Genomic DNA, 22,891 nt, shown 5'->3' with positions numbered 1-22,891 from the left:
CTTCAACTCATTGGGTTTTATTGTTGAGATATGATCATGTCAGGGTGTATTTTATGTAGCAATTTTATTCCTTAGGCAACGACTCTTGCACATAATCGCCAAATGAAAATGTGGGTATTCTGGGAGCCATAACATTTCACTACTCACTTCAATTAAGTTGTGTGAGGGCTTTATGGAAAAATGTTATTCCGTTTTATAAGTGAACATTTGTAATTGGTGGCGAAAGGAGTTATCCACAGCCCCACTTGGATACTTTACTGTATACTTGAGTATTGAAGTGTGTTCAGATTTTGGGGGTCTGACTGTTAAGACCGCTAGATAGATATTGGATATCCCGCACAATACAGGTCCCCCTTTTGCCGATGCCTGGGGGAGCTGTTGATAAAACATTTATAGGACAAAGCACAAACTACATTTGGAAGGAAGACATGAGCAGCACATACATAAACATGCAGGTTATTCACAAAGTTTGGACACCATACAACAAGCATCAGATCCGGCCTTCATCTTATCTAGGAAAAGGTGTGGAAGTGGCCCAAATGTACAAGATTACATCCCCCGAGGTAAATCTCATCACAGAAATAGTGGAGGGTCTCCCACCAGAGCGAGGATTACAAATTGTGAAGGACGTAACGTGACCACACAGAACATGCAGACGCATTGTTAACCGACACATAAGACACGTGCAGATACCTGACCAAGGCAACAGCAATGAAGGAACTCAGGTGGGCGCTGCCTGCGGGTGCTGGGCACTGGCATTGCTTTAGGAAGTTAAGTAATGTGATTGGTCATGCAGGACGTCCACCTACCTCGCAGCGGACCCCGCTGAAGCTGACGTTACAGATGCACTTGTAGTTGTTGATGGAGTCCTGGCAGGCACCGCCGTTCAGACATGGGTTAGGCTCGCAGTCATTGATATTGATCTCACATCTGGACAAACAGGAAAATTAGAGAAGATCATTCAGCTACATAGTAGATATTACAGTACCGTATTTTTCAGACTATAAGGCACACAAAATAGTCCAATGCGCCTTAAATATGAAGCTACTTACAGACAACAGCTGCCTTGAGCTGTGCACAGGTCTGCCACCTGCTGGTCATTCATCCTTATAATCCGGCGTCGCATTTATTGATAGTGCGCCTTATAATCAAGTGCGCCTTATAGTCCGAAAAATACTGTATATAGTATACAACATGGACCACACTATGCAGGCCGGGCCGACTGCATTACATTCCACATAATTGTGTTTGGTACCAGTAGCTCCGCAATTACCTCTGTTACCCTAATCTACTACATGTGCAGATGAATGGATTGTTACTACAACCCTCAGTGAAGACACAGATGTTTCTCATAACTACCGTCCTTTACATACATTATTGTGGATAACAAAGGACAATCTCATGGCAGCGTGAACATAACCCGACTGATCAGTCTTCATGCTCATATGTATACAGGGGTACATGATGGGGTCATAGCTGATTATGGGTGCTGGATTTCTCAGCCTTACACTGTGGACCGGTGGTACGGCCTTAAAGGGGTAATACCATCTGGGCATTTATATTTAATTGAATTCATTTGCCATATGTAAACATTTCTCAATTAAATGTTATTAAAAAAAATGTTCCTCTGTGAAGAGAATTTCTCATAAATGATGCCATGATGTCCCTCCGAGGAAGCTAACTCGTTTCTGATACGACCACCACATTTAGGCAGCAGTGGCCAGACATGCGCTATTGAGCCCTGCCTGACCTCCTGGATTCAGCAATCATTACCACAGGACGGCTGTAGGACCTGCAGTAACTCCCAGACATTTCATATACAAAAACCTTTTGTTTCTTTGTGCAATCCCTCCAGCAGAGGTGGCCGTATCCAAGGACACAGTCTTGTTTCTAAGGGATCATATCACTACATTTATGAGAAATTCTCTTCATATAGGTAATTGTTTTTTAATATCTAATTGAAGAAATGTTTATATATGGCAGATTAATGAAACAGAATGTGAATGCCTCTTTAATGCCGCAATAGAACATATGAGAAGGAATATACAGATTTCCAGAGACAATAATGTGAACAAGGGTGTTGGGTAAGTATCTCATTTGACTGGGGTATGAGTAAAGCAGCCAGTTCTGGTTACGCCCCTGTAGGTCCATCTAATGAAACCATAGGAGACAGGGCCCCATTGCAGACTTCTGAATAGGCCCCCCCTAAAAAATATACATATTTGTATACTCACGCATGTGAGTTACAATCACACAGTATATACACACACCATATTGTATGTAGGTGTGTACATGCTGTATGTATGCATGCATATATCATATACACCTATGCATCATAAGCACAGACATACACTTTATACACATCACACACACGTACAGAGAATATACACATCACAAATACACACATGTATACAATACCATATACAGACATACAGTATATACACACATTATACACACCCAATACCCCTACAATACCCATGATAACGGGGCCCCTTGACACTGTGGGCCCCATAGCAGCTGACGTAGTTTACATTTGGATGGTACAGAGACCTGTTCTTGAAATGGTCAGATGTGGCCAGTTATCTATATGATATCATTTATATGATTCTTACCTTTTCCCTTGAAATCCTGGCCTGCAGGTACAGTTTGCCCCCCAGCGTCCATTATTGCATTTACCACCATTCACACACGTGACGTTTATTCCACATCTCTCCGGAGGGAAAGGCCATCTGCCAATAAAGAAGATCACGTGAGATTTCTTCTAAAACTCTATAGAGCATTCTCCTACTTACAGCTCTCCTCATGTGGCAGGATCTCCATGGTGTCCACCAGTCACAATACAATACTCGGGCAGCAGCTATCACAGGCATGCCATGGCCCCACAAACATCTGATAGTGATGACACAATAGGCCGTACAGCTTCAGATACCAGTTCATATCATGTTTTTTGCGTATTTTGTTATTTCTCAAAGGGAGACTACGTCCTCCAGTGACAACCTGGCCTTTATCATTTTTGGGTTTCCATTATTCACTCCTCACGTTCCAAAAGCCAAAACCCGATGTTGTGACGGGAGGCAGTGATGAATCCAAGATGGCAGATGCATGCGCCACTTCCTGTGTTTCTCTCACTTGCGATCAGTACATAAAGCAGCAAATACCTGACAAATTAAGAGACGGCTCACAAGCTGAGGACGCCATGACGTACTATTTGGTCGTGGATCCTTAAAGGGAACATGCAATTTAAATGAATCCACCCAAAATATATACTGGGGGGGGGGATTTATTATACTACAGGGACCTTGTGCTGGGGTATGATAGCGGCCACTATCCCCCGCATCGTGTCACCGGATACATCAAGGGGCTTAGACTTCTTGATGTATCCGTCAGGCGGGACGGCTTCTAGGCGAATGTTTTGAGTAAACATTTTTTTAGCTAAAAGAGGCGTGGCATGTAGTTAATACAGTTCTATGGGAATCTGTAACTAGCTGTATTTGTGAAAAATGTGATGACAGGTTCCCTTTGAAGGGTTATAGCATTATAATCTCCTGACAGACCGTTGTACAGAAACGAACATTGATCTCCAACACAACAGTTGTTTCTGTCCATTATCTGGTTTCTGAAAAATTCCAGTTTTTAGTCCAAATGCTAATAAGGCATTAGGTGCACCTGGGGATTGTCCTCAGCATCAGGAGCACTGCAATCCCTGCCTGGACCACTACCTTCTCCGTCAAACAAGCAGGAGATTTGTTTTATGGGAAGTGTAAGTGTTTTAGAGAAGAACAGTGCTCCAGGCGCTGAGGACACAACCTTATTAGCATACAGATTAAACTGAGAATATCTTGGTAATGGCAGAATAGATAGAAATAATAAAGTTATGTTGGAAATTATAGTGTATTTCTCTACAACAAGCTGCCAGCAGATTATAACACTTGGTGGAGTTGGTAGACCAAGTCTTTCAGTTGATCTCCTGACACTTACTCGCAGAATGGTCCAACATATGAGGCCGGGCATTGACAAGTGTAGCTGTTCACGCCATCAATGCAGATCCCCCCATGTAAACACAGATGCTGCTGACAGTCATCCACATTGCTTTCACAGTTTTTGCCGGTAAATCCTGATAAACAGTCACACCGATAGTCGTTCACCAGGTCATGGCACGAACCATGAGCACAGGGGTTGGACTTGCAGTCGTCAATATTGCGCTCGCAAAGAGCCCCCTCCCATCCTGCTGCACATGCACAGCGGAATGCATGGAATAGATCTTGGCATTGTCCACCATGCTGACAGGGGGTATCACTGCACACATCTGCCCCTTTACATCCCAGCTCCAGGGACACTTGTTCTCTCTTAATGAATGGTTGAGGAGACACTTGATCAGCAAATGGAAGATACAGGCCTCCGATGGAAACTTGTCCAAGGCATCCAGTATAATTTTTAGCCAGTTTGATTGAAATGTCTTCTGCTAAGAAACCCAAACTGGCAGCATTGGCCGGTATGGACATACTTTCCCCATTGTCTAGGCTTATCGTCCATTGAGGAGCCACATCTGTAGGCGCTTTCATGATTATTTTAACGCTGTGCCATAAAGCATCAGAAATTATTGTCTTTGAATCAAAGCGGATTCCTTCTACACTGTTGCCATTTTGCAAAGAGATGGACAGCCGGCCCTTCTCAATGCCGATAGATAGTGAGTCCAAATCCTTGGAGGATTCAAGTAAAACAGCGTCTGTGTCCCTGGTCCTGAAGTCCAATATCACTGATGCATCTTGATATTTTGATGAAATGTTGGATGTAAAGATCACTGAGCTTTCTTCTTTGAATGTGGCGTTGACCAGACCTGCGGACACAGAGGTGAAATCATCTCAGTCATGATCACTCGATATCTATACAATATAATACAGTAAGAGGAGTTATAATATAGGTATTAAAATGGAGAATCCATACATGAATATCCTCCAGGAAAGTCCTTGCAGGTGGACTCTGGCGGACATGGTCCCTGTTGGCACCACACCGGCTCTTCACACGTTACTCCAGTGAAGTTGGCTGAACACTTACAGGTAAAGTCATTCCAGGTCACTGTGCAGGTGCCATTATTCTTACATGGGCTGGACTAAGGAAAGGAAGGTAAAAAAGGGAGAAATTATGGAGTTTTAATCACTTTTATGTTTTCATGGTGCAGACCGAAACAAAGGATGAGTTGTTTTTTTTTTAATACCACAGAAAAGTGGTTTAATAATAAAATATCACCAAACTATGGAGATTTCAAACCATATACATAGAGGGAGCATTCATTAAGACTGGAGTTTAGAATGCAAGTCTCAAATTTCCCCCAATTAGCGGTCCAGTTCTGGCATCTTAGTGGATACGGACGCAAACTCCGCCAGTTATGACCTGTAGACCAGATCGGAACTGGCATTGTTTGTTGCTCACGCTCCTAATTGCCCACCAAAAGTGGCGTGGGGGTCTGAGAAGCCAGAAAACTGGAGGAAAGGGGAGATTCATGTGGTTTCTTTGGCTAATAAGCCATAATGAATATCCCCCAATTATACTGTATTCCTGGACAGTACTGTACTGGAATTCAGGCTCTGTCCCAGGCAGTTGGAGGTATGTTCTCGGACATCAACTCCTCCTGTACACATCCAGTTGAATACCAGAGCAAAGGTGTGGTGTAGGGCAACAAAAATTCTCGGCAGTGCGACACATCTTTTGTCCTACTTTCACCACTGTAAAAGTTGGGAGGAATTGCCTGACCACAGTCCTCTGATAAAGTTACAAGTGTTTACATGTGTAATACTGACAAGACTAAAACACAAATAATTAGAATAAATCTTAGATTTCTCGTGCTCACCTGACACACATCATCGGACACACAGTTCTTTGTAACATTGCTGACAAAATCTGGATAAACAGGATCATCTTCAGCATCAAATGAGAAAAACTCCAAGCGTTGGCCATTGATTCGAACATCTTGGAGACATCCTTTAAAATATCCACCCCACTGCTCGATGTTTCCATCCGGTGGCATTCCTCCAACAAGTACGGTGTCTCCGTCCAAAACGGATAGCAACGGCAGCTTATCCAGGTCTTCCTGGAATTTGACACCATTCAGTGTGACAATCCCATCCATGGCCGATATATTTATCAATTGTTTTTTGCCATTACTGATATATTCCTTGAAAGAAAGGGTTTCAAAGAAAAGTTTCACATTGATTCGTCCAGATTTCAGGTAGACAGAGAGGTAATCTATTTTACCATTACTGATCTGCAGCACCAGACCATCTGGCTTAAGGGTTCGAATAAATGCAGATATATTAAGAGATTCTCCAATATTTTGGCCGATTGTGAAGTTGGCAAAACTAGGAACATCATCCAAGAAGAACGTCCCAGAATTGTATTCTGTGAAAAGAAGATCAAGGCGATCAAGCGAAAGAGTCGAGGTGAATCCACTGAATATAGAAAACTGATCAACGTTTTAACATGTGACTTTATGTCATAAAAGTTAAAAACATTTCCCTCCCCCTGTGTTTTGCCTGGATGTGGACCTATTGTGCATATTTTTGGGGCAATCACTAAAGAACTGACCAGGAACAATATCATAGGTCAAATAGTCTTAAAAGGTATTCTACAAAAGACAAATTACTGTAGGGTGAGTGGTAAGAGAGTCTGACTGCTGAGCCACCCACAGTAATGGGTCCCCTGGGTGGATGAAACATTAAAAATAAAAATTTGCTTACATAATCGAGACTGTAACTAGTAATATCTATAATATTAAGTATAGAGAACAAACTGGACAAATCTGAATAAAGGGAGGCAAGATACAGTAAAGTACATACCTTGTGCGCACGTTGGACCGGTGTACGGTCTGACGCAGTCACACTTGTAGCTGATCCATAGGTCAATGCATTGGGATCCATGGTGACAAGGGTTGGCATGGCACCAGTCAGTTTTATTACATCCCAGTATGAGATCATGGGATTGGTTGTCTCTAATACTCTGCGGTAGAACGATCGATGAGTCGATGAAGAGATCCTCTAAACATCCGGTGAAATTTTGCTTGCTCTGTGTATTGCCTAGCAGAGAGTCTTGTGTGAGTCCTCCTATGTATAGGACTGTGAATGTCTCCTGCATCTGGGGATCATACTCCAAGCTTAAATATATAGATGTGAAACATATACCGTTATCGCATCCTTGATGGTAAAGATGTAAAACTAGTACCCCGTATGAATTCATGATAACCTCCGCTTTGTGCCAGTGACCATCATCTACTTTCTGGTTCTTGATCACCAAAACTGAAGAAGAATTCCTACTGCTGTATGTAACCTGCAGCAGTCCATGGTAGAGCTCAAGTATTAGATAGTTGGTTTCATTGCCCCGATAAATAAGGACCATATCTGGCAAAGTTGTTCTAAAGCGTAATGTGATGTGGATAGTGTTGTCTTTAGCATTCCTCTCGCTGATGTCGGAGGCATCCGCTTCGTACATAATATACCCGCTCGATGAGAAGGAGAACGTGGTGGGAATAGAACAATGCTCTCCATAAAAGCCTGGTTGACAATTGCATGAATAGTGATGGACATCGTCTTCATAGAGTGGAATGCACACGGCATCATTTTGGCAGCTATGATTTAGACACCCCTGCAGCTCTACAGAACAGTTTTTACCTCCCCAAGTGGTTCCACCTAGTACAGGGGGTGGACATACACAGGTATAGTCTGCAACTCCATCTTCACAGGTGGCTCCATTCTCACATGGGCTGTTTTCACAGTCATCGATGTTTACATTGCAGAACACACCTATAAAATATGAGCAGACCATCAGTAGCCATAGAGAATAGCGTCTATAAGGCCCCTTCCACACTAGCGAGTGTGATGCGATGAACTCGCATCACACTCGCAACGCAAGCTGCCGGGAACGCACGGCCCGAACGCTGCACCGCGGGAGTGAACTGACATGCTGAGTTCACTCCCGGTGTGCAGCGTTCGGGCCCTGCGTTCCCGGCAGCTTGCGTTGCGAGTGTGATGCGAGTTCATCTCATCACACTCGCTAGTGTGGAAGGGGCCTTAGGGGTCTGACAGACACCAATACTAAAGAGTATGTGACCCTCCATCTATAGGATCTCCCAACCAATTCAAAGAAATACTGAAAGGGAGGGGCGAGCTGAAAAATGTTGATTGGGAGCAGTGCGTTTACTATATCAGCAGGACAGCCGGCTATATGAAGGAAGTCAGAGACTATAAAACAAAATAAAAGGAAAAGTTGTAGAATTCTGCCTTTTGGAAGCGAAGGAACAGCAACAACTTTATTGCACTCACTGTGTCCAGCTTTCTTTAATAAATTTATCCAACCAATTATCCTGAACTATGTTACAAGACTTGTGATTGCGTTTTCCAGCGTCACATCACAGCTACAATAAGGTAGATTGACATGTGGAAGGTTTATTTGTGACTGAACATCTGCTCCACACACCTGAAAGCGTTTTTTACTACCGACAGCAAACACCCGGATTTCTGTGAACTCTGTGTACTCAACACTACAGTCGGAGAAATCTGCAGCAAATGTATGGTAGGTGAGGGGAAGAGGTGAATGCCCTGCAGCCCCCGCACACAGATCAGGTGCAAACCTACAGTGTAACAGTCTCTTATCAATCAAAACTAAATTTCACATCATTAATAGAAGTGCAATCCTCTAAGATCATCAGGCACTGTAACCATTTTATGAGGAAACTATTCCTCAGCAAGTTCCCTTTCTATATGGGTGAAGGTTGACACCATAGTATCATAGTATATAAGGCTGGAAAAAGACACAAGTCCATCTGGTCCAACCTTTAAGAATTAAAGAAATGTTTTATCCCCATAACCCGTGATATTTTTCCTCTCCAGAAAGTCATCCAGGACTCTCCTGAACATGTACATAGAGTCGGCCATAACAACCTCCTGCGGCAGAGAGTTCCATAGTCTCACTGCTCTTACAGTAAAGAACCTTTGTCTAAGGTGATGGTAAAATCGCCTTTCCTCTAGGTGTAGAGGATGCCCCCTGTCTATGGTGATGGTAGAACTGCCTCTCCTCTAGGTGTAGAGGATGCCCCTGTCTATGGTGATGGTAGAACCTCCTCTCCTCTAGGTGTAGAGGATGCCCCCTGACTATGGTGATGGTAGAACCTCCTCTCCTCTAAGTGTAGAGGATGCCCCCTGTCTATGGTGATGGTAGAACCTCCTCTCCTCTAGGTGTAGGGGATGTCCCCTGTCTATGGTGATGGTAGAACTGCCTCTCCTCTAGGTGTAGAGGATGCCCCCTGTCTATGGTGATGGTAGAACCTCCTCTCCTCTAGGTGTAGAGGATGCCCCTGTCTATGGTGATGGTAGAACCACCTCTCCTGTAGATGTAGAGGATGCCCCCTGTCTATGGTGATGGTAGATCCTCCTCTAGGTGTAGAGGATGCCCCCTGTCTATGGTGATGGTACAGGATGCCCTGTCCTCTTGGTGTAGAGGATGCCTCCTGTCTATGGTGATGGTAGAACCACCTCTCCTGTAGATGTAGAGGATGCCCCCTGTCTATGGTGATGGTAGATCCTCCTCTCCTCTAGGTGTAGAGGATGCCCCCTGTCTATGGTGATGGTAGAACCTCCTCTCCTCTAGGTGTATAGGATGCCTCCTGTCTATGGTGATGGTAGAACCACCTCTCCTCTAGGTGTAGAGGATGCCTCCTGTCTATGGTGATGGTAGAACCTCCTCTCCTCTCGGTGTAGAGGATGACCTCTGTCTATGGTGATGGTAGAATCGCCTCTCCTCTAGGTGTAGAGGATGCCCCCTGTCTATGTTGATGATAGAACTGCCTCTCCTCTTGGTGTAGAGGATGTCCCCTGTCTATGGTGATGGTAGTACTGGATCTCATCTAGGTGTAGAGGATGCCCCCTGTCTATGGTGATGGTAGAACCTCCTTTCCTCTAGGTGTAGAGGATGCCCCCTGTCTATGGTGATGGTAGAACCTCCTCTCCTCTAGGTGTAGAGAATTCCCCCTGTCTATGGTGATGCTAGAACTGCCTCTCCTCTAGGTGTAGAGGATGCCCCCTGTCTATGGTGATGGTAGAACATCTTCTCCTCTAGGTGTAGAGGATGTCCCCTGTCTATGGTGATGGTAGAATCGCCTCTCCTCTGGGCGTAGAGGATGCCCCCTTGTCCTGGTCACAGGCCTAGGTATAAAAAGATCTTTGAAGAGATCCTTGTACTTATCCATTCAGGTATTTGGACATTGTAATGAGGTCTCCCCTCAGTCGTCTTTTTTTTAAACTGAATAATCCCAAATTTTATAATCTGTCATTGTATTCTAATCCCCCCATTCCCCTAATAATCCTGGTTGCTCTCCTCTCCACCTGTTCCAGCTCTACTATGTCCTTTTTATACACTGGTTCCCAAAATTAACTGCTGCCTGTGGTGCCTGGGCATTACCATATTCTTTTCGATCGCCATTATGTCATCAGGGAGAGACAATCAGTTTCTATGACAGCCTGGAGCTTTTATAAGTCTCTAGGACCTGCCCTTGCTTCAGATCTATAACAGTGTGCTAGTGGCACACTTTTACAGATCTGTAGCAAATTCTCCATGTACTTTAATACAGCAGCAGTATTTCAGTATATGGTAGGAGCAATCAGACTCAAAGGTTATAGGACCCTAGGGAGTCTAAAAATAGTAAAAAATGATAATGTTAAAAATATTATTAAGATACAATAAAACCTGTATAAATTTGATATCTCTGCGATCCTACAGAGTTCACAAGGAAAATGGAATATTGACTATTGTAACTATTGTAAGTACAATTTGTTATGCAGAAAACATATGTAAAGCCCTGTACAGGGCTGTACATAGAAAAAAAAAATAATAATTTTAGAAGGTCGAGTGGTTCGATGGAAATGCAAAACAAAAACAAAAAAAAATGTCAGGAAGTACCCCAAGGGGTCTGTAAATACAGGGAAAAAAAAATGTAAAAAACCCCCCAAAACTAAGAATTCCCCCATTTCCCCAAGAGCTGATATAAAAAAAAAAGCAAAAAATTATCATAAACATGTTAGATATCACCTGGTCCCAAAAGTCCTGATCTATCAAAAAATAAAAATGGTTAATCAGGAAGTGAACCCCGTAAGGGGAACGGAAAACCAGTAAAACCAGTGGGCACACGTTACAGTTACCGCACCAGAAGGGGCCAGTCCTGTTTGACAGCCATGGGGGAGCGAGCGGGTTCGAGATGACGGTGAACAAGGTCTGTCTCGAAGATTTTTCCCCCTCCGATATGTAACTGATGGATATGGTGATTTATATGTCTAATTCCCTGCACTCATTCCAGCTTCTCACATCCCAGAATGGAATATTATGTACCGTCACTCGGTAGTACAATTTGCTACACAGAAAACAAGCCCTGAAGCTGCTCTGAACATCGAGAAAGAAAAAAAAAAAGATTTTGGTAAGAAGGGGTTAAAGCTGCTGTTCCCCAATGCAAAATAATTAATAATATTATTACAGGCAGTCCCCGGGTTACATACAAGATAGGGTCCAGAGGTTTGTTCTTAAGTTGAATTTGTATGTAAGTCGGAACTGTATATTTTATCATTGAAGTTCTAGACAATTTTTTTTTCTTTTGCCCCAGTGACAATTGGAGTTTCAAAATTTTTGCTGTAATGGGACCAAGGATTATCAATAAAGCTTCATTACAGACACCTTACAGCTGATCATTGCAGTCTGGGACTATAGTAACATCCAGAGAACTTCACTGGAGGCCACAGTGGGCAGAGGGGTCCATCTGTAACTATGGGTTGTCTGTAAGTCGGGTGTCCTTAAGTAAGGGACCGCCTGTATAGAGAAGAGACATCTTATGAAAGGCCAAAACTAGAGGGAGCCCATAAGAAATGGTCACTGGGACAAAATAATTTTGTCTGGAGCAACTATTAAAAAATATACCGGATCCGACTTACATACAAATTTAACTTAAGTACAAACTTAAAGAACCTACCTTGTACGTAACCTGCCTATCATGTATTTTGTGGGACAAGCTCTAAACAAGTTTTTGGTTTATTTACTCCATTGCCAGATCTTCTGGGTGAACTTGTAAATGTATGATCTTATCTGCTTCTATAAACTTCTGAATGGAAACCTGAGACTACGACATTGAAGAAGCTTCTTCATCCCCCCCCCCCCCTCCCGTCACTATATGTCACCACATGTCACCACCGTATGTTACCCATGTGCATATTACCCCAATACTCTAATAAACATGACATGTGGCGGATGTATCAGCGTTTGTGCTGATCTTGGAGCCAGATAACAATGGATGTGATCCTCACTCCCCGGAGTTATGCAGGTTATGTGACTGCGGGGGTGGGGTGGGGGTGAGACACCTCTGACAAGGGGGCACAAGGCCTCCCTCTGATGTAGCCTGGCATTCACAAACTCTTTTCAAACAAAGAATTAATCCAACTTTAATGAAACTTTGCGTTATCCGGAATACAATAACAACAGGGGCGCAGGGAAAATCAGAAGCAGCCGCCAAAGTCCGGAGAAACAAAAGTCCAAGACACACGTGTAGTCATCATTCAGAGCGCTAGGACCCAATAATAATTCCTTTATTTATATAGTACACACAGATTACACAGCAAAGCTAGTACTCAGGCGGCCATATTGTGCTGCACATGTGCAATGCAAACTGGGTTGTAGGTGGGACGCCATTAAGTGTAGGGGTCACAAAGGGGTGTAGGAACCATATACCAGGCAGATGTCATTATGAGGGGAATTATATAGAGTTTTTATAAAGTGTGGGGGCTACAATATAGACAGTAAAGTGTGGGGGGGGGGGTTAAGAGCAAGGCACATTATGCATCGTAGGGACTATAATCAAAATATTTCACAGTGCGGTAGCCAGCGTAGGGGACATTTAGCAGTATGTTACACTAGGGGGCACTATATGTGTGGTACTCATAATTGCAAGGGGGCTCTGTATAGCACAATTACAGTATTAGGGTCACACTTAGGGGTATCAGAAGGATAACATTGTAAGGGGACAATGGGAAAGGGAGAAATGTGTCGCACCCGTACTTATGGGGGGGGGGGGGGGCAGGCTTTAGATGAAGCCTGCTCCATCTGGCTAAAAACATTTTTTTTTGTCTTGTCTTTATTTTTCCCCCAGGAGTGGGGGCTTGCGCTTTCATGCAATGTAGGCTACACCCACATATAGGTATTTACACTTGTACAATACATTACAAATTAGACCCCCCTGGTGGCCAGAGCCAAGAAGCAACATTATATGTACCTAGACTTGTTCTACTTATGAACAGCCAAGTGATCAGAGCAGAAAAAGCTTCCACTTTAATCAGGATTAAGGGTAACCTCATGTTCTGGAAAAATAAGTAGAGGGATGCACATACTAACATGTACAAAGCCCAACCGTGGTCAGGAGAGAATCCCACACATATTGCTGAGCCTCTACACTTGACTCATCTCAAGCAACATATGACTCCTGTATTGGTGCAGAGGGAACCTACATGAAGTGGGCACTGAAAGCTACCGGCAGGCTGTATACAGAGGGGGCTGAGAGATATAGACACAATTCAGGTTAATAAAAAATGAAATTAATGGTTTCTATAAGTACAACACCTAACCTTAGACAATGTAAAGAGGATAAACACATATATCAATGTCTTATCTTGACCCTTAGACTTAATTCACACATTTTGGTTTCTTATATTCACTCCTTACAGGATTACTGTACATCACATAAGGACTATTCCATTACACTTCTGTATTTGGGATTTTCTGATCTCAAAGAGATGCAGAAGATGCTTCATGTGCTAATGCTGGGGAGCATGGTGAACCCAAGGATGAACAATTTCAGGTCATACAAACTTCAGTAGGGGTAGGGTAAATGGCAGATCCATGAATTCTGCACCAAATTGTACCAAAAATCAAGATTCTTCATAGCTCATAAACTACTGTATGAGGAACTGCACCTATAATACTGGTCAATCTGTAAACATAGAACACTATCTGTAGTACAATCTGCAGTTGGCATGTTATAGAGCAGAAGGAGCTGAGCAGCTTGTATGTAGTATGCTATCTGCAGTTGGCATGTTATAGAGCAGGAGGAGCTGAGCAGCTTGTATGTAGTGTCCTATATGCAGACAGCATGTTATATAGCAGGAGGAGTTGAGCAGCTTCTATGTAGTGTCCTATATGCAGTCAGCATGTTATAGAGCAGGAGGAGCTGAGCAGCTTGTATGTAGTATGCTATCTGCAGTTGGCATGTTATAGAGCAGGAGGAGCTGAGCAGCTTGTATGTAGTGTCCTATATGCAGACAGCATGTTATATAGCAGGAGGAGTTGAGCAGCTTCTATGTAGTGTCCTATATGCAGTCAGCATGTTATAGAGCAGGAGGAGCTGAGCAGCTTGTATGTAGTATGCTATCTGCAGTTGGCATGTTATAGAGCAGGAGGAGCTGAGCAGCTTGTATGTAGTGTCCTATATGCAGACAGCATGTTATATAGCAGGAGGAGTTGAGCAGCTTCTATGTAGTGTCCTATCTGCAGTTGGCATGTTATAGAGCAGGAGGAGCTGAGCAGCTTGTATGTAGTGTCTTATATGCAGTCAGCATGTTATAGAGCAGGAGGAGCTGAGCAGCTTGTATGTAGTGTCCTATATGCAGACAGCATGTTATATAGCAGGAGGAGTTGAGCAGCTTGTATGTAGTGTCCTATATGCAGACAGCATGTTATATAGCAGGAGGAGTTGAGCAGCTTCTATGTAGTGTCCTATATGCAGTCAGCATGTTATATAGCAGGAGGAGTTGAGCAGCTTCTATGTAGTGTCCTATATGCAGTCAGCATGTTATAGAGCAGGAGGAGCTGAGCAGCTTGTATGTAGTGTCTTATATGCAGTCAGCATGTTATAGAGCAGGAGGAGCTGAGCAGCTTGTATGTAGTGTCCTATATGCAGTCGGCATGTTATAGAGCAGGAGGAGCTGAGCAGCTTGTATGTAGTATGCTATCTGTAGACAGCATGTTATATAGCAGGAGGAGCTGAGCAGATTGTATGTAGTGTCCTATATGCAGTCGGCATGTTATAGAGCAGGAGGAGCTGAGCAGCTTGTATGTAGTGTCCTATAGTAGCACCACCTTTTGGACACCCAAGCCAAGAATTGCCCTTCTGCTATATAACATAGCTAGAACACTAGCTGGACCCGATATCCCGGTGGCTGTGTAACATGATTGTCTCACTGCTCTACATTTGAATGTGGCCATTTCTGAAACTTGTGAACTAAATCCTAATTGATCTTTGTAATTTTCTTGGAAGATGCTCAACCTCAAATCTCACGTGACATATGGCCCCAAGATTATCACTGCACACACCCAGTGCTTTGTGACTGCAGATTAACCTCATTTGGATGCAGGTCCTTCATCAGACAGGCGCTTAGCACTACTTACATTGCTGGGAACCTTCTAAGGCTCACATACATGGACAGGTCACTGTGTGCCGCAAACTCCGCACACTCTTCTACTGCTGCAAAGCGATTTCTAACAATTTTCCATAGGTATCCAAGGAATTTCTGCTGCATTAAAGTATATTTTTATTCATTATCTTAGGTGCTGGGTGGAGTCTGTAACTCCATCAATAATAATAATTCTTTATTTATATAGCCCCTACAGATTACGCAGCGCTGCACAAAGCATGACAAATTGGTCACGTCCTGACGAGTCAGCCCTACATCCAGTAAGATTAATGGGAGTTCATTCAATCAGGAGATCAGTGGGGTCTCATCTCCCAGACCTCTACCTTAGTAACTCATGGCACAGTCATTATTGTTACCAATTTTATAATTATTCTACAATAAATTTCTCTTCAATTACAAAACCTGAGCCATAACCAACCCCTGATCCTGACTCAAAGAGAGGTTAACCCTTTATTTCATGTCCTACCCCCCCCCCCCCCCCCAGCACTTCCTTTTCATGTTCATCAGGAGTGAATGCACACAGGAATTCTGAAAATTCTGTGTCCCAGATCTGACACAAGCCGCCCGTTACACAATGCGTGGGGCTGTACCAGGCAGCGCTGGCTCCAGAGTAGATTCACTACCCCCATCATGTCAGGTCTATGAAGATATATAGTTGCTACTTAACCAAAATGCAATTACAAAAAGATAAATATTTTAGTACTCAGGGCTGATACAGAAATGTATTATTTTTCTACGCAGAACTGCATAAATAAAATAAAATAAAAAAAACAACGTAAAAAAAAAAAAAAACAAACGTCCAAATGTGCTCAGCGTTCCAGGCCGGAATCCTTAAACCAACATATTCGGCTGCTGTACAGTCAGGGTTAAAAACAGACCTAAAACAGTAATTACCATCTAATGAGTTTTTACACTCCCCATTAATTACCTTAAATACAGAGTCGTTGTGGTCGGTGGCGAATTACTAAGCAGCTTGCGTTGGGGTGTGTTATCAGGATTATATTTTATAACAAATCTAACGCTTTGTGATGACATAAGACATAGGCCCCGGTAAAGCATCGACATAAATTACAGGTTACGTTTATATGTGTGTATATGACGTGTGCTATCGGGAAATAATCTCTAATACTTGTGCATAATAGTATATAGAATTCAGATTTACAAACACAATTCTCATTCTTACAGCTAAAACCAACCTAAAGTCCTATAGTAATAAAAAAAATTCTAAATCTCAATCTTTCCAAAAATGAAAACATTCCGCTCAGCTAAAGTATCGCACAATGAATATTACATGATATATTCTACAGACAAACTATTACCTGTACAAAGTAGACAGAATTCACGACTACTACACCGCAATACTCATTCTTAAAGCTAAAACTAACAAAGTCACCAATGGTAAATACTATAGTAACAAAGAATTTCTATATTACAACATTCCGCACCACTACAGAATCCTCCAGCGAATATTACAGGATAGATTCTACATGTAAACTATCCCGATAGTCATCTCAAAACCAAAACTTTTACATTATTCTAACAATTTGATAAATTACGGAGCTAGATTCAGAGTAAGTTGTCTATGTTTCATAGTTGTAGGTCTAAATTCAGAATGAAAATTAATATTATGATCATAAAATGACTCAAACGAAGGCCATAAGAGTAGGTTACTGGTATGCGGTCCTACTCCTCGGGGTAGTAGTTGGATTACTCCACTTCTTACACTAGTTTTTCCGTAACCCTCGGATCCCCTTGGTCAGCGTGAATGCTCTTATGGCCGCTGTGATCCCCACCTCCCGGCCTGATCTCTTTTACCTGTAAGAAGACAGAGTGCACTCCAGATGGCTGCAGCAGTCCTGCTCATGGTGTGATCACAGACATTGGGAGAGTGAGAAGCAGAAGAGAGGCAGCGATGGGCGCAGCGTGGAGCCAGCACCAGCCTCTCCCCCTCATACCAGTCAGGCAAAAAGGATTGGATTTGTATCCAGCCACACATCTAATCCGTTCCTGGTGCACACTACCAGCTGGCTCCTGTCACTGCTGACTCATGGGATGTCCTACTGACAGTACCCAGCCTCACATACATGGGGGGCACCTGCTTACCATCAACAGATCAGCCATCAGGAAAAACTTTTCACTGCGGATCAACATGCACAAGGATAAAACAAAAACTTCATGTTTTGTGCACCATGAAGTTTGTCCTCTTCTTCCTGCTCAGCAAATATATGAAGTTTCCGGCATATTAGGCACATTCATTTTAAGTACACATCAACTCTCCACAAATTTTTACTAAATTATAAGTGTAGAATGTATACACGAGAAACAATAGATTTACAATGTACAATGACCTCTATATAGATAACACTGACCCATCATGACATCACTACTGACAATAGATGATGTCACAGCAGTGGCCTAACTAACGCCGTAGCGGACGCTACGGGGCCCGTGAGGTTAAGGGGCCCGGGGATGCATGGCCTGTGTCCCTGCAGTGCGGGTGCATGTCGAATCGTGCCCCAAGGCCCCTACCTCAGTGTCCACTCCAAAACCTGGCCCCCCTGCCACCTCCCTGACCTGCCCACCGCCCCCTAGCACAGGTGACCGCACGCCCATCCCCCTGCATGGTGGCACAGCCGGCTGCTAACAGAGTGGGCGGATGCCCCTCCTCCCCACCCTATGGCCCAGTCTACAACCCCCCGCCCGAACTCCCTCCCCTCCCTTCCACGGCCGAAAAAGCAAATTAGCTGCCGGATATACCTCCCTCATAGGAGTCTACAGCTCCTGGGATCGGTACGGTGAGCATGACAAATACTCACTGTTTCGAGACATCGGGGGAGCAGCAGCACGGAGACATCGGGGGAGCAGCAGCACGGAGACATCGGGCAGCACGGAGACATCGGGCAGCACGGAGACACCGGGGAGCAGCAGCACGGATCCCGGGACAGCGCATCTCCTGACAAGTAAGCAGATGTGCCGAACATCTGCAATCTATTCTTCACTGTGTTTTTCACTTAAATGATCCGGTGTTCACTGTTTTTATTCTATTTGCAACACCCTCGCCGATGCAATGGCGAGGGAGGGTTTGCGAATACGTCCCACCTGCATGTAATCACCTTACACTACATGGTCCTGAGAGGACATAGGGGATATTGCAGTGGTGAATCCTGCCTGGCAAGGCAGAGGTTAAGTATTTTGTATGATGCAAGATGCTGTTGTCCAATGATATGTGTTACATCCTGTGCTCTGTAAGCTGAGATGTGATTGGAGGAGCAGCCACCACCTGACCAAAGGGAGGTAACAAAACCTCTGGCCAGGAATGTTCTGGGTCTCAGATTCTAGAGGACTTTAGGAGAATCCTAGAGATCAGTAAGTGAGTGAGAGTAATCTCTGTCTAGCCCATACCAGAGCAGGAAGAGCCTAGCCCCTGCCTCTGAAGAGTGGAGCATTAGACTAGAGTTAGTGTAGTGAGGAAAAGGGGTATCATCTTACCTTTAAAGGTGATACCTGAAGCCCTACAGGACAAGCTGAAGCTTCCTACCAGGACACAGCTGCCTCCCAGCCTGCTCTCTACATCCAGGCTGGTGAACTATCTCCTGAGGCTCCCTCCAACTCACATCTCGGCACCCTACCTACCTGTTAAAGGCACGTTTGCTGCGGTTCCTGCGGTTCAAATAAAGAACTGTAAGTTGTTTTCTTCAACTTCTGTCTCCGTCTGGTCCCTGCTAATACGGCTGCCTTCATCACCGGCACCCTGTCCATCACCCAGAGACTCACACTCGGGACATTAAGGGGTTGCCCCAGGGAGATCCGCTATAGCAGCCGCTCCCTCATCTTTTCTTGCCAACACCACCCTGCTGGAGACCTGCCAGGCTGTAGGACAGCCCTCCGGTTACCCCGTACCAAGCACCGTGACCATAGCGTGCTTAGGCCGCAACCGCCAGCCACTCCGGTACCGCGGGCCCCGGCTGTCTCCAGGCCTCACCGCAAGGGCTAGGCCCCGGTGGGGGATGTTGCAAGTGGCGTCACGAACAGGATATATACTTCTGTGCCTTATCCTGGCACTAAAGACTGTACTTTATTAAGAAAAAGACTGTGCTGCCTAACCCTGATGCCATCCGGGTTTAGGCCCAAGTATTTGTGTGTTTCTACATTGAACTTTATACTGCTGCCATGTGCTGTCGAGCGCCGCTCCAGCACTCAAGAGGTTAATTCCTGCAAGAACTGTGTCAGCTCTGCTACATCCGGCGCTGCTGCGCCTGAAGCATTTTACCTCAGAGGCGTGTGGCGCAGCAAGTATTTCCAGCCCGCCAAATCCTCACTGGCGGGAACTCCAGAGGCGTCATTAGGCTCCGCCCCCTGCGCGAGTGGCGCGAAGCACCGTGGAGGAGGAGCTGGAGCGTGTGCGGCCGGCAACGAAGAGGGTTAATCGGCCATCTTGGATTTCGGCGCAGGCCGCGCCTGAAGCCTGCCAGCAGTTTGCACCTCATCCGGAGTTCCGGCGCACGTGTCCTGCGACTGGAGGAGAACACCGCTGAGCATCACCGAGCCCCTGCTGCCTGCCAGACATCGGGAACGGAGACCTTCGTGTACCGGAGCTGTCCTGTCACCGCGACTGATCCTGAGTGAGTACCGCTGGGGAAGTTAAAGGGGGGTAGAGATTGTTTCCGACGCTAGGTTATTGGCTCACCTCCCAGGGAATAGTGACTGTGTCTTAAAGTGCCCACGTCCCATTCTAGCCATCGCCCATAGCAACGGACTTTGTGTAACCCTACAGGCTTCCCTCAGCTAGGCCAGTCATGTCCACCCAGGACGAAGATACAGGACTGGAGCAAGTCCCGTCCCCTGGTCCCTCCTCCGGGTACCGGAGCATGTTAAGTCCTCCAGAGAGTCCCTTCAGCCCCGCTACAGCTAGTGTCCCTGGGACTCCCACCATGATGCCTCTGACTATGCCCTACTATCTGGGGGCCCCCTGGTTACCCTACTACGAGGGAGAAGCACATACTCTCCCTGAATTCAGGGACAAGTTGTTAGCCACCTTCGCCTTGCTCCCATTCACAGAGGAACAGAAAGTGGGCATCCTCATCGGGCAGTTGAAAGGACCCGCTCTCCGGGAAGTCAAGTCTTGGCCCCGAGAACAGTGTCAGAATGTGGTCCGGATTCTTGATAGGCTACGCAACACCTTTGATAAGTGTACTGTCTCCGAGTTGAAGCAGAAATTCTTCGGGAAAAGACAGAAGCCCCAAGAGTCCCTCCGAGACTTTGCCCTCTCCCTACAGGAGACATGGAAGGCCATCACCTGCCTTGAGCCCAAAGACGCTGAAACCTCTGATCAAACCTTAAGGGAACAATTTATTAATGGACTTGTTGATAGAAATCAAAGGTGTCAACTAAAGATCATCTCTTCTCAACATGCCCAGGCCTCCTTCCTTGAGTTTAAGGAAATTGCCATTGACATATTAGGGGACCGACCGCCTACTGGACCGCAGAAAGAGCCTGAATCCGTGGAAATGGAGGAATCTGCTCTAGCTTGCTATCCAACGCAGTCGACATCACCTACTCCTGCGGCTACGGAAGTTGCTGACTTAGCAGGACAGGTCTCTAATCTGGCGGACACCCTGCATAAAATCCTCGATCGGTTGACCCAGGTGGAAGTGACTGTCTCCGCTATGAGGAGGAAACCTCCAGAGAACCCGGTACGGTCAGCTACTCCTCGTGAATCTCCGACTAAACAGCGCCCAAAAGAAGCGAAGTCGTTAAGCACCTGGAGTCAGAAGAAACCCCGTCAGCGGTGCAGCTACTGCCATAAATATGGGCATGAAGAGAATGATTGTCGTCAGTTAAACGACAAACCCTTGGAGCTAAGGGACGACCTCCAAGGGAAGAACTTGTAAGTCCCCGAGATGCTAACTGGATGCCCAGGTTCGTGGGGACTCGCCCCATGGTTCATGTAACCATCAATGGAGTTACCCTACCGGCCTTAATTGATACCGGCTCTCAAGTGACCACCCTCCGGAGTGCTGCCTTCGAGAAATGCCGAGGAGGAGCATCCTTAGTCCAGCCTCCCAAGGCTTACTTGAACATTATTGCTACGAACGGAAAACCCGTTCCCATCCGCGGCTACTGGGAGCCCACACTAACCATTGGAGACACTGAGTTAACCAGACAGGGCGTAGTGGTGACACGAGTCCCCGAAAATGGTAACTTCTCCCTGGTACTGGGTACCAATGTCCTCCGCAACTGCTACCCTGAAGTGCTGAAGGCTCTCCACGACTCCCTGCCAACAGTGCCCAACGGTTCCCGGAAGGTAATTCAGGAGACTATGCAGGTTCTAGCGGCGCAACAGAAGTTTGCTGGCCCTAATGGAGAAATCTGCAGAGCCCGGATCAAGGATCCCCAACCTGTCCGCCTTCAACCTGGGACTGAGACGTTAGTATGGTGTCGAGCCTGCATGGGCGTCCAAGGTCAAGACTACCAGGCGATAGTAGAACCTCTATCAGCTGATGAAGACCTGCCCATTCTAGCCGCCAGGAGCCTAGTCACTGTATCCCGAGGACAAGTACCCATTCGATTACTAAATGTGGGGGACTCCCCAGTGGATCTGAGGAAGTACCAAGCCGTAGCCACTCTCTTCAGCGTGCATCCTGAAGACTTGGTGGAAACCTCTCTGTCTGCCTCCCAACAGTTGGAACTGAAGCAAAGTGCTGAAGGTGAGCCTGCCGAGCAATCCTGGTGGCTTGAGCTCAATATTGGAGACGACGATTTTACTCCTGCAGACCAAGTACAAGGTGTCCTGGATGTCGTTATGAAGCACCACCAGGCCTTCAGCAAACACCCACTGGATTTTGGGCAGACTACTCTGATCCAACACACCATCCCTACTGGCTCTCATCCTCCTATCAAGGAACGATATCGGCCCATACCTCCAGCCCGTTACCAAGAGGTGAAGAAGCTGGTACAAGAGATGAAGACAGCCAACGTTATCCGGGAGAGTCGCAGCCCATGGGCTGCCCCGCTGGTCCTTGTGAAGAAGAAGGATGGAACCCTTCGATTCTGTGTGGACTATAGGAAGATCAACAATATCACCCACAAGGACGCCTATCCTCTGCCTCGAATCGAGGAATCCCTCGCAGCCCTAGGGTCAGCTGCCTACTTCTCTACCCTGGACCTGACCAGTGGCTACTGGCAAGTGGCCATGGCGCCGGAAGACAGAGAGAAGACGGCTTTCACCACCCCAATGGGCCTGTTCGAGTTCAACAACATGCCGTTCGGGCTATGCAACGCCCCAGGCACATTTCAACGGCTGATGGAGAGATGTTTGGGTCATCGCAACTTCGAGACCGTCCTGCTATATTTGGACGACATTATCATCTACTCCAAGACTTATGAAGACCACCTCCACCATC

At 45.5% G+C, this 22,891-nt stretch overlaps 1 protein-coding gene across 2 annotated transcripts in view; it reads right to left on the bottom strand.

Moving 5' to 3' along the window:
• Nucleotides 1–22,891, bottom strand: part of CRB2 (crumbs cell polarity complex component 2) — a 71,125-nt gene that overhangs the window by 6,474 nt on the left and 41,760 nt on the right. For both annotated transcript variants that reach the window (XM_072125547.1, XM_072125546.1), the window contains exons 7-12: nucleotides 6,834–7,793; nucleotides 5,849–6,396; nucleotides 4,945–5,110; nucleotides 3,979–4,837; nucleotides 2,613–2,729; nucleotides 810–930 (exon numbers count right to left, since the gene is read on the bottom strand). In XM_072125547.1, the coding sequence (XP_071981648.1) occupies nucleotides 810–930; nucleotides 2,613–2,729; nucleotides 3,979–4,837; nucleotides 4,945–5,110; nucleotides 5,849–6,396; nucleotides 6,834–7,793 (2,771 nt within the window). The remainder of the gene's footprint in view (nucleotides 1–809; nucleotides 931–2,612; nucleotides 2,730–3,978; nucleotides 4,838–4,944; nucleotides 5,111–5,848; nucleotides 6,397–6,833; nucleotides 7,794–22,891) is intronic.

The sequence above is a fragment of the Engystomops pustulosus genome, chromosome 9 (assembly GCF_040894005.1).
Source record: "Engystomops pustulosus chromosome 9, aEngPut4.maternal, whole genome shotgun sequence".
Classification (NCBI taxonomy): Eukaryota; Metazoa; Chordata; class Amphibia; order Anura; family Leptodactylidae; genus Engystomops; species Engystomops pustulosus.
This window is presented reverse-complemented; position numbering and strand designations above follow the sequence as displayed.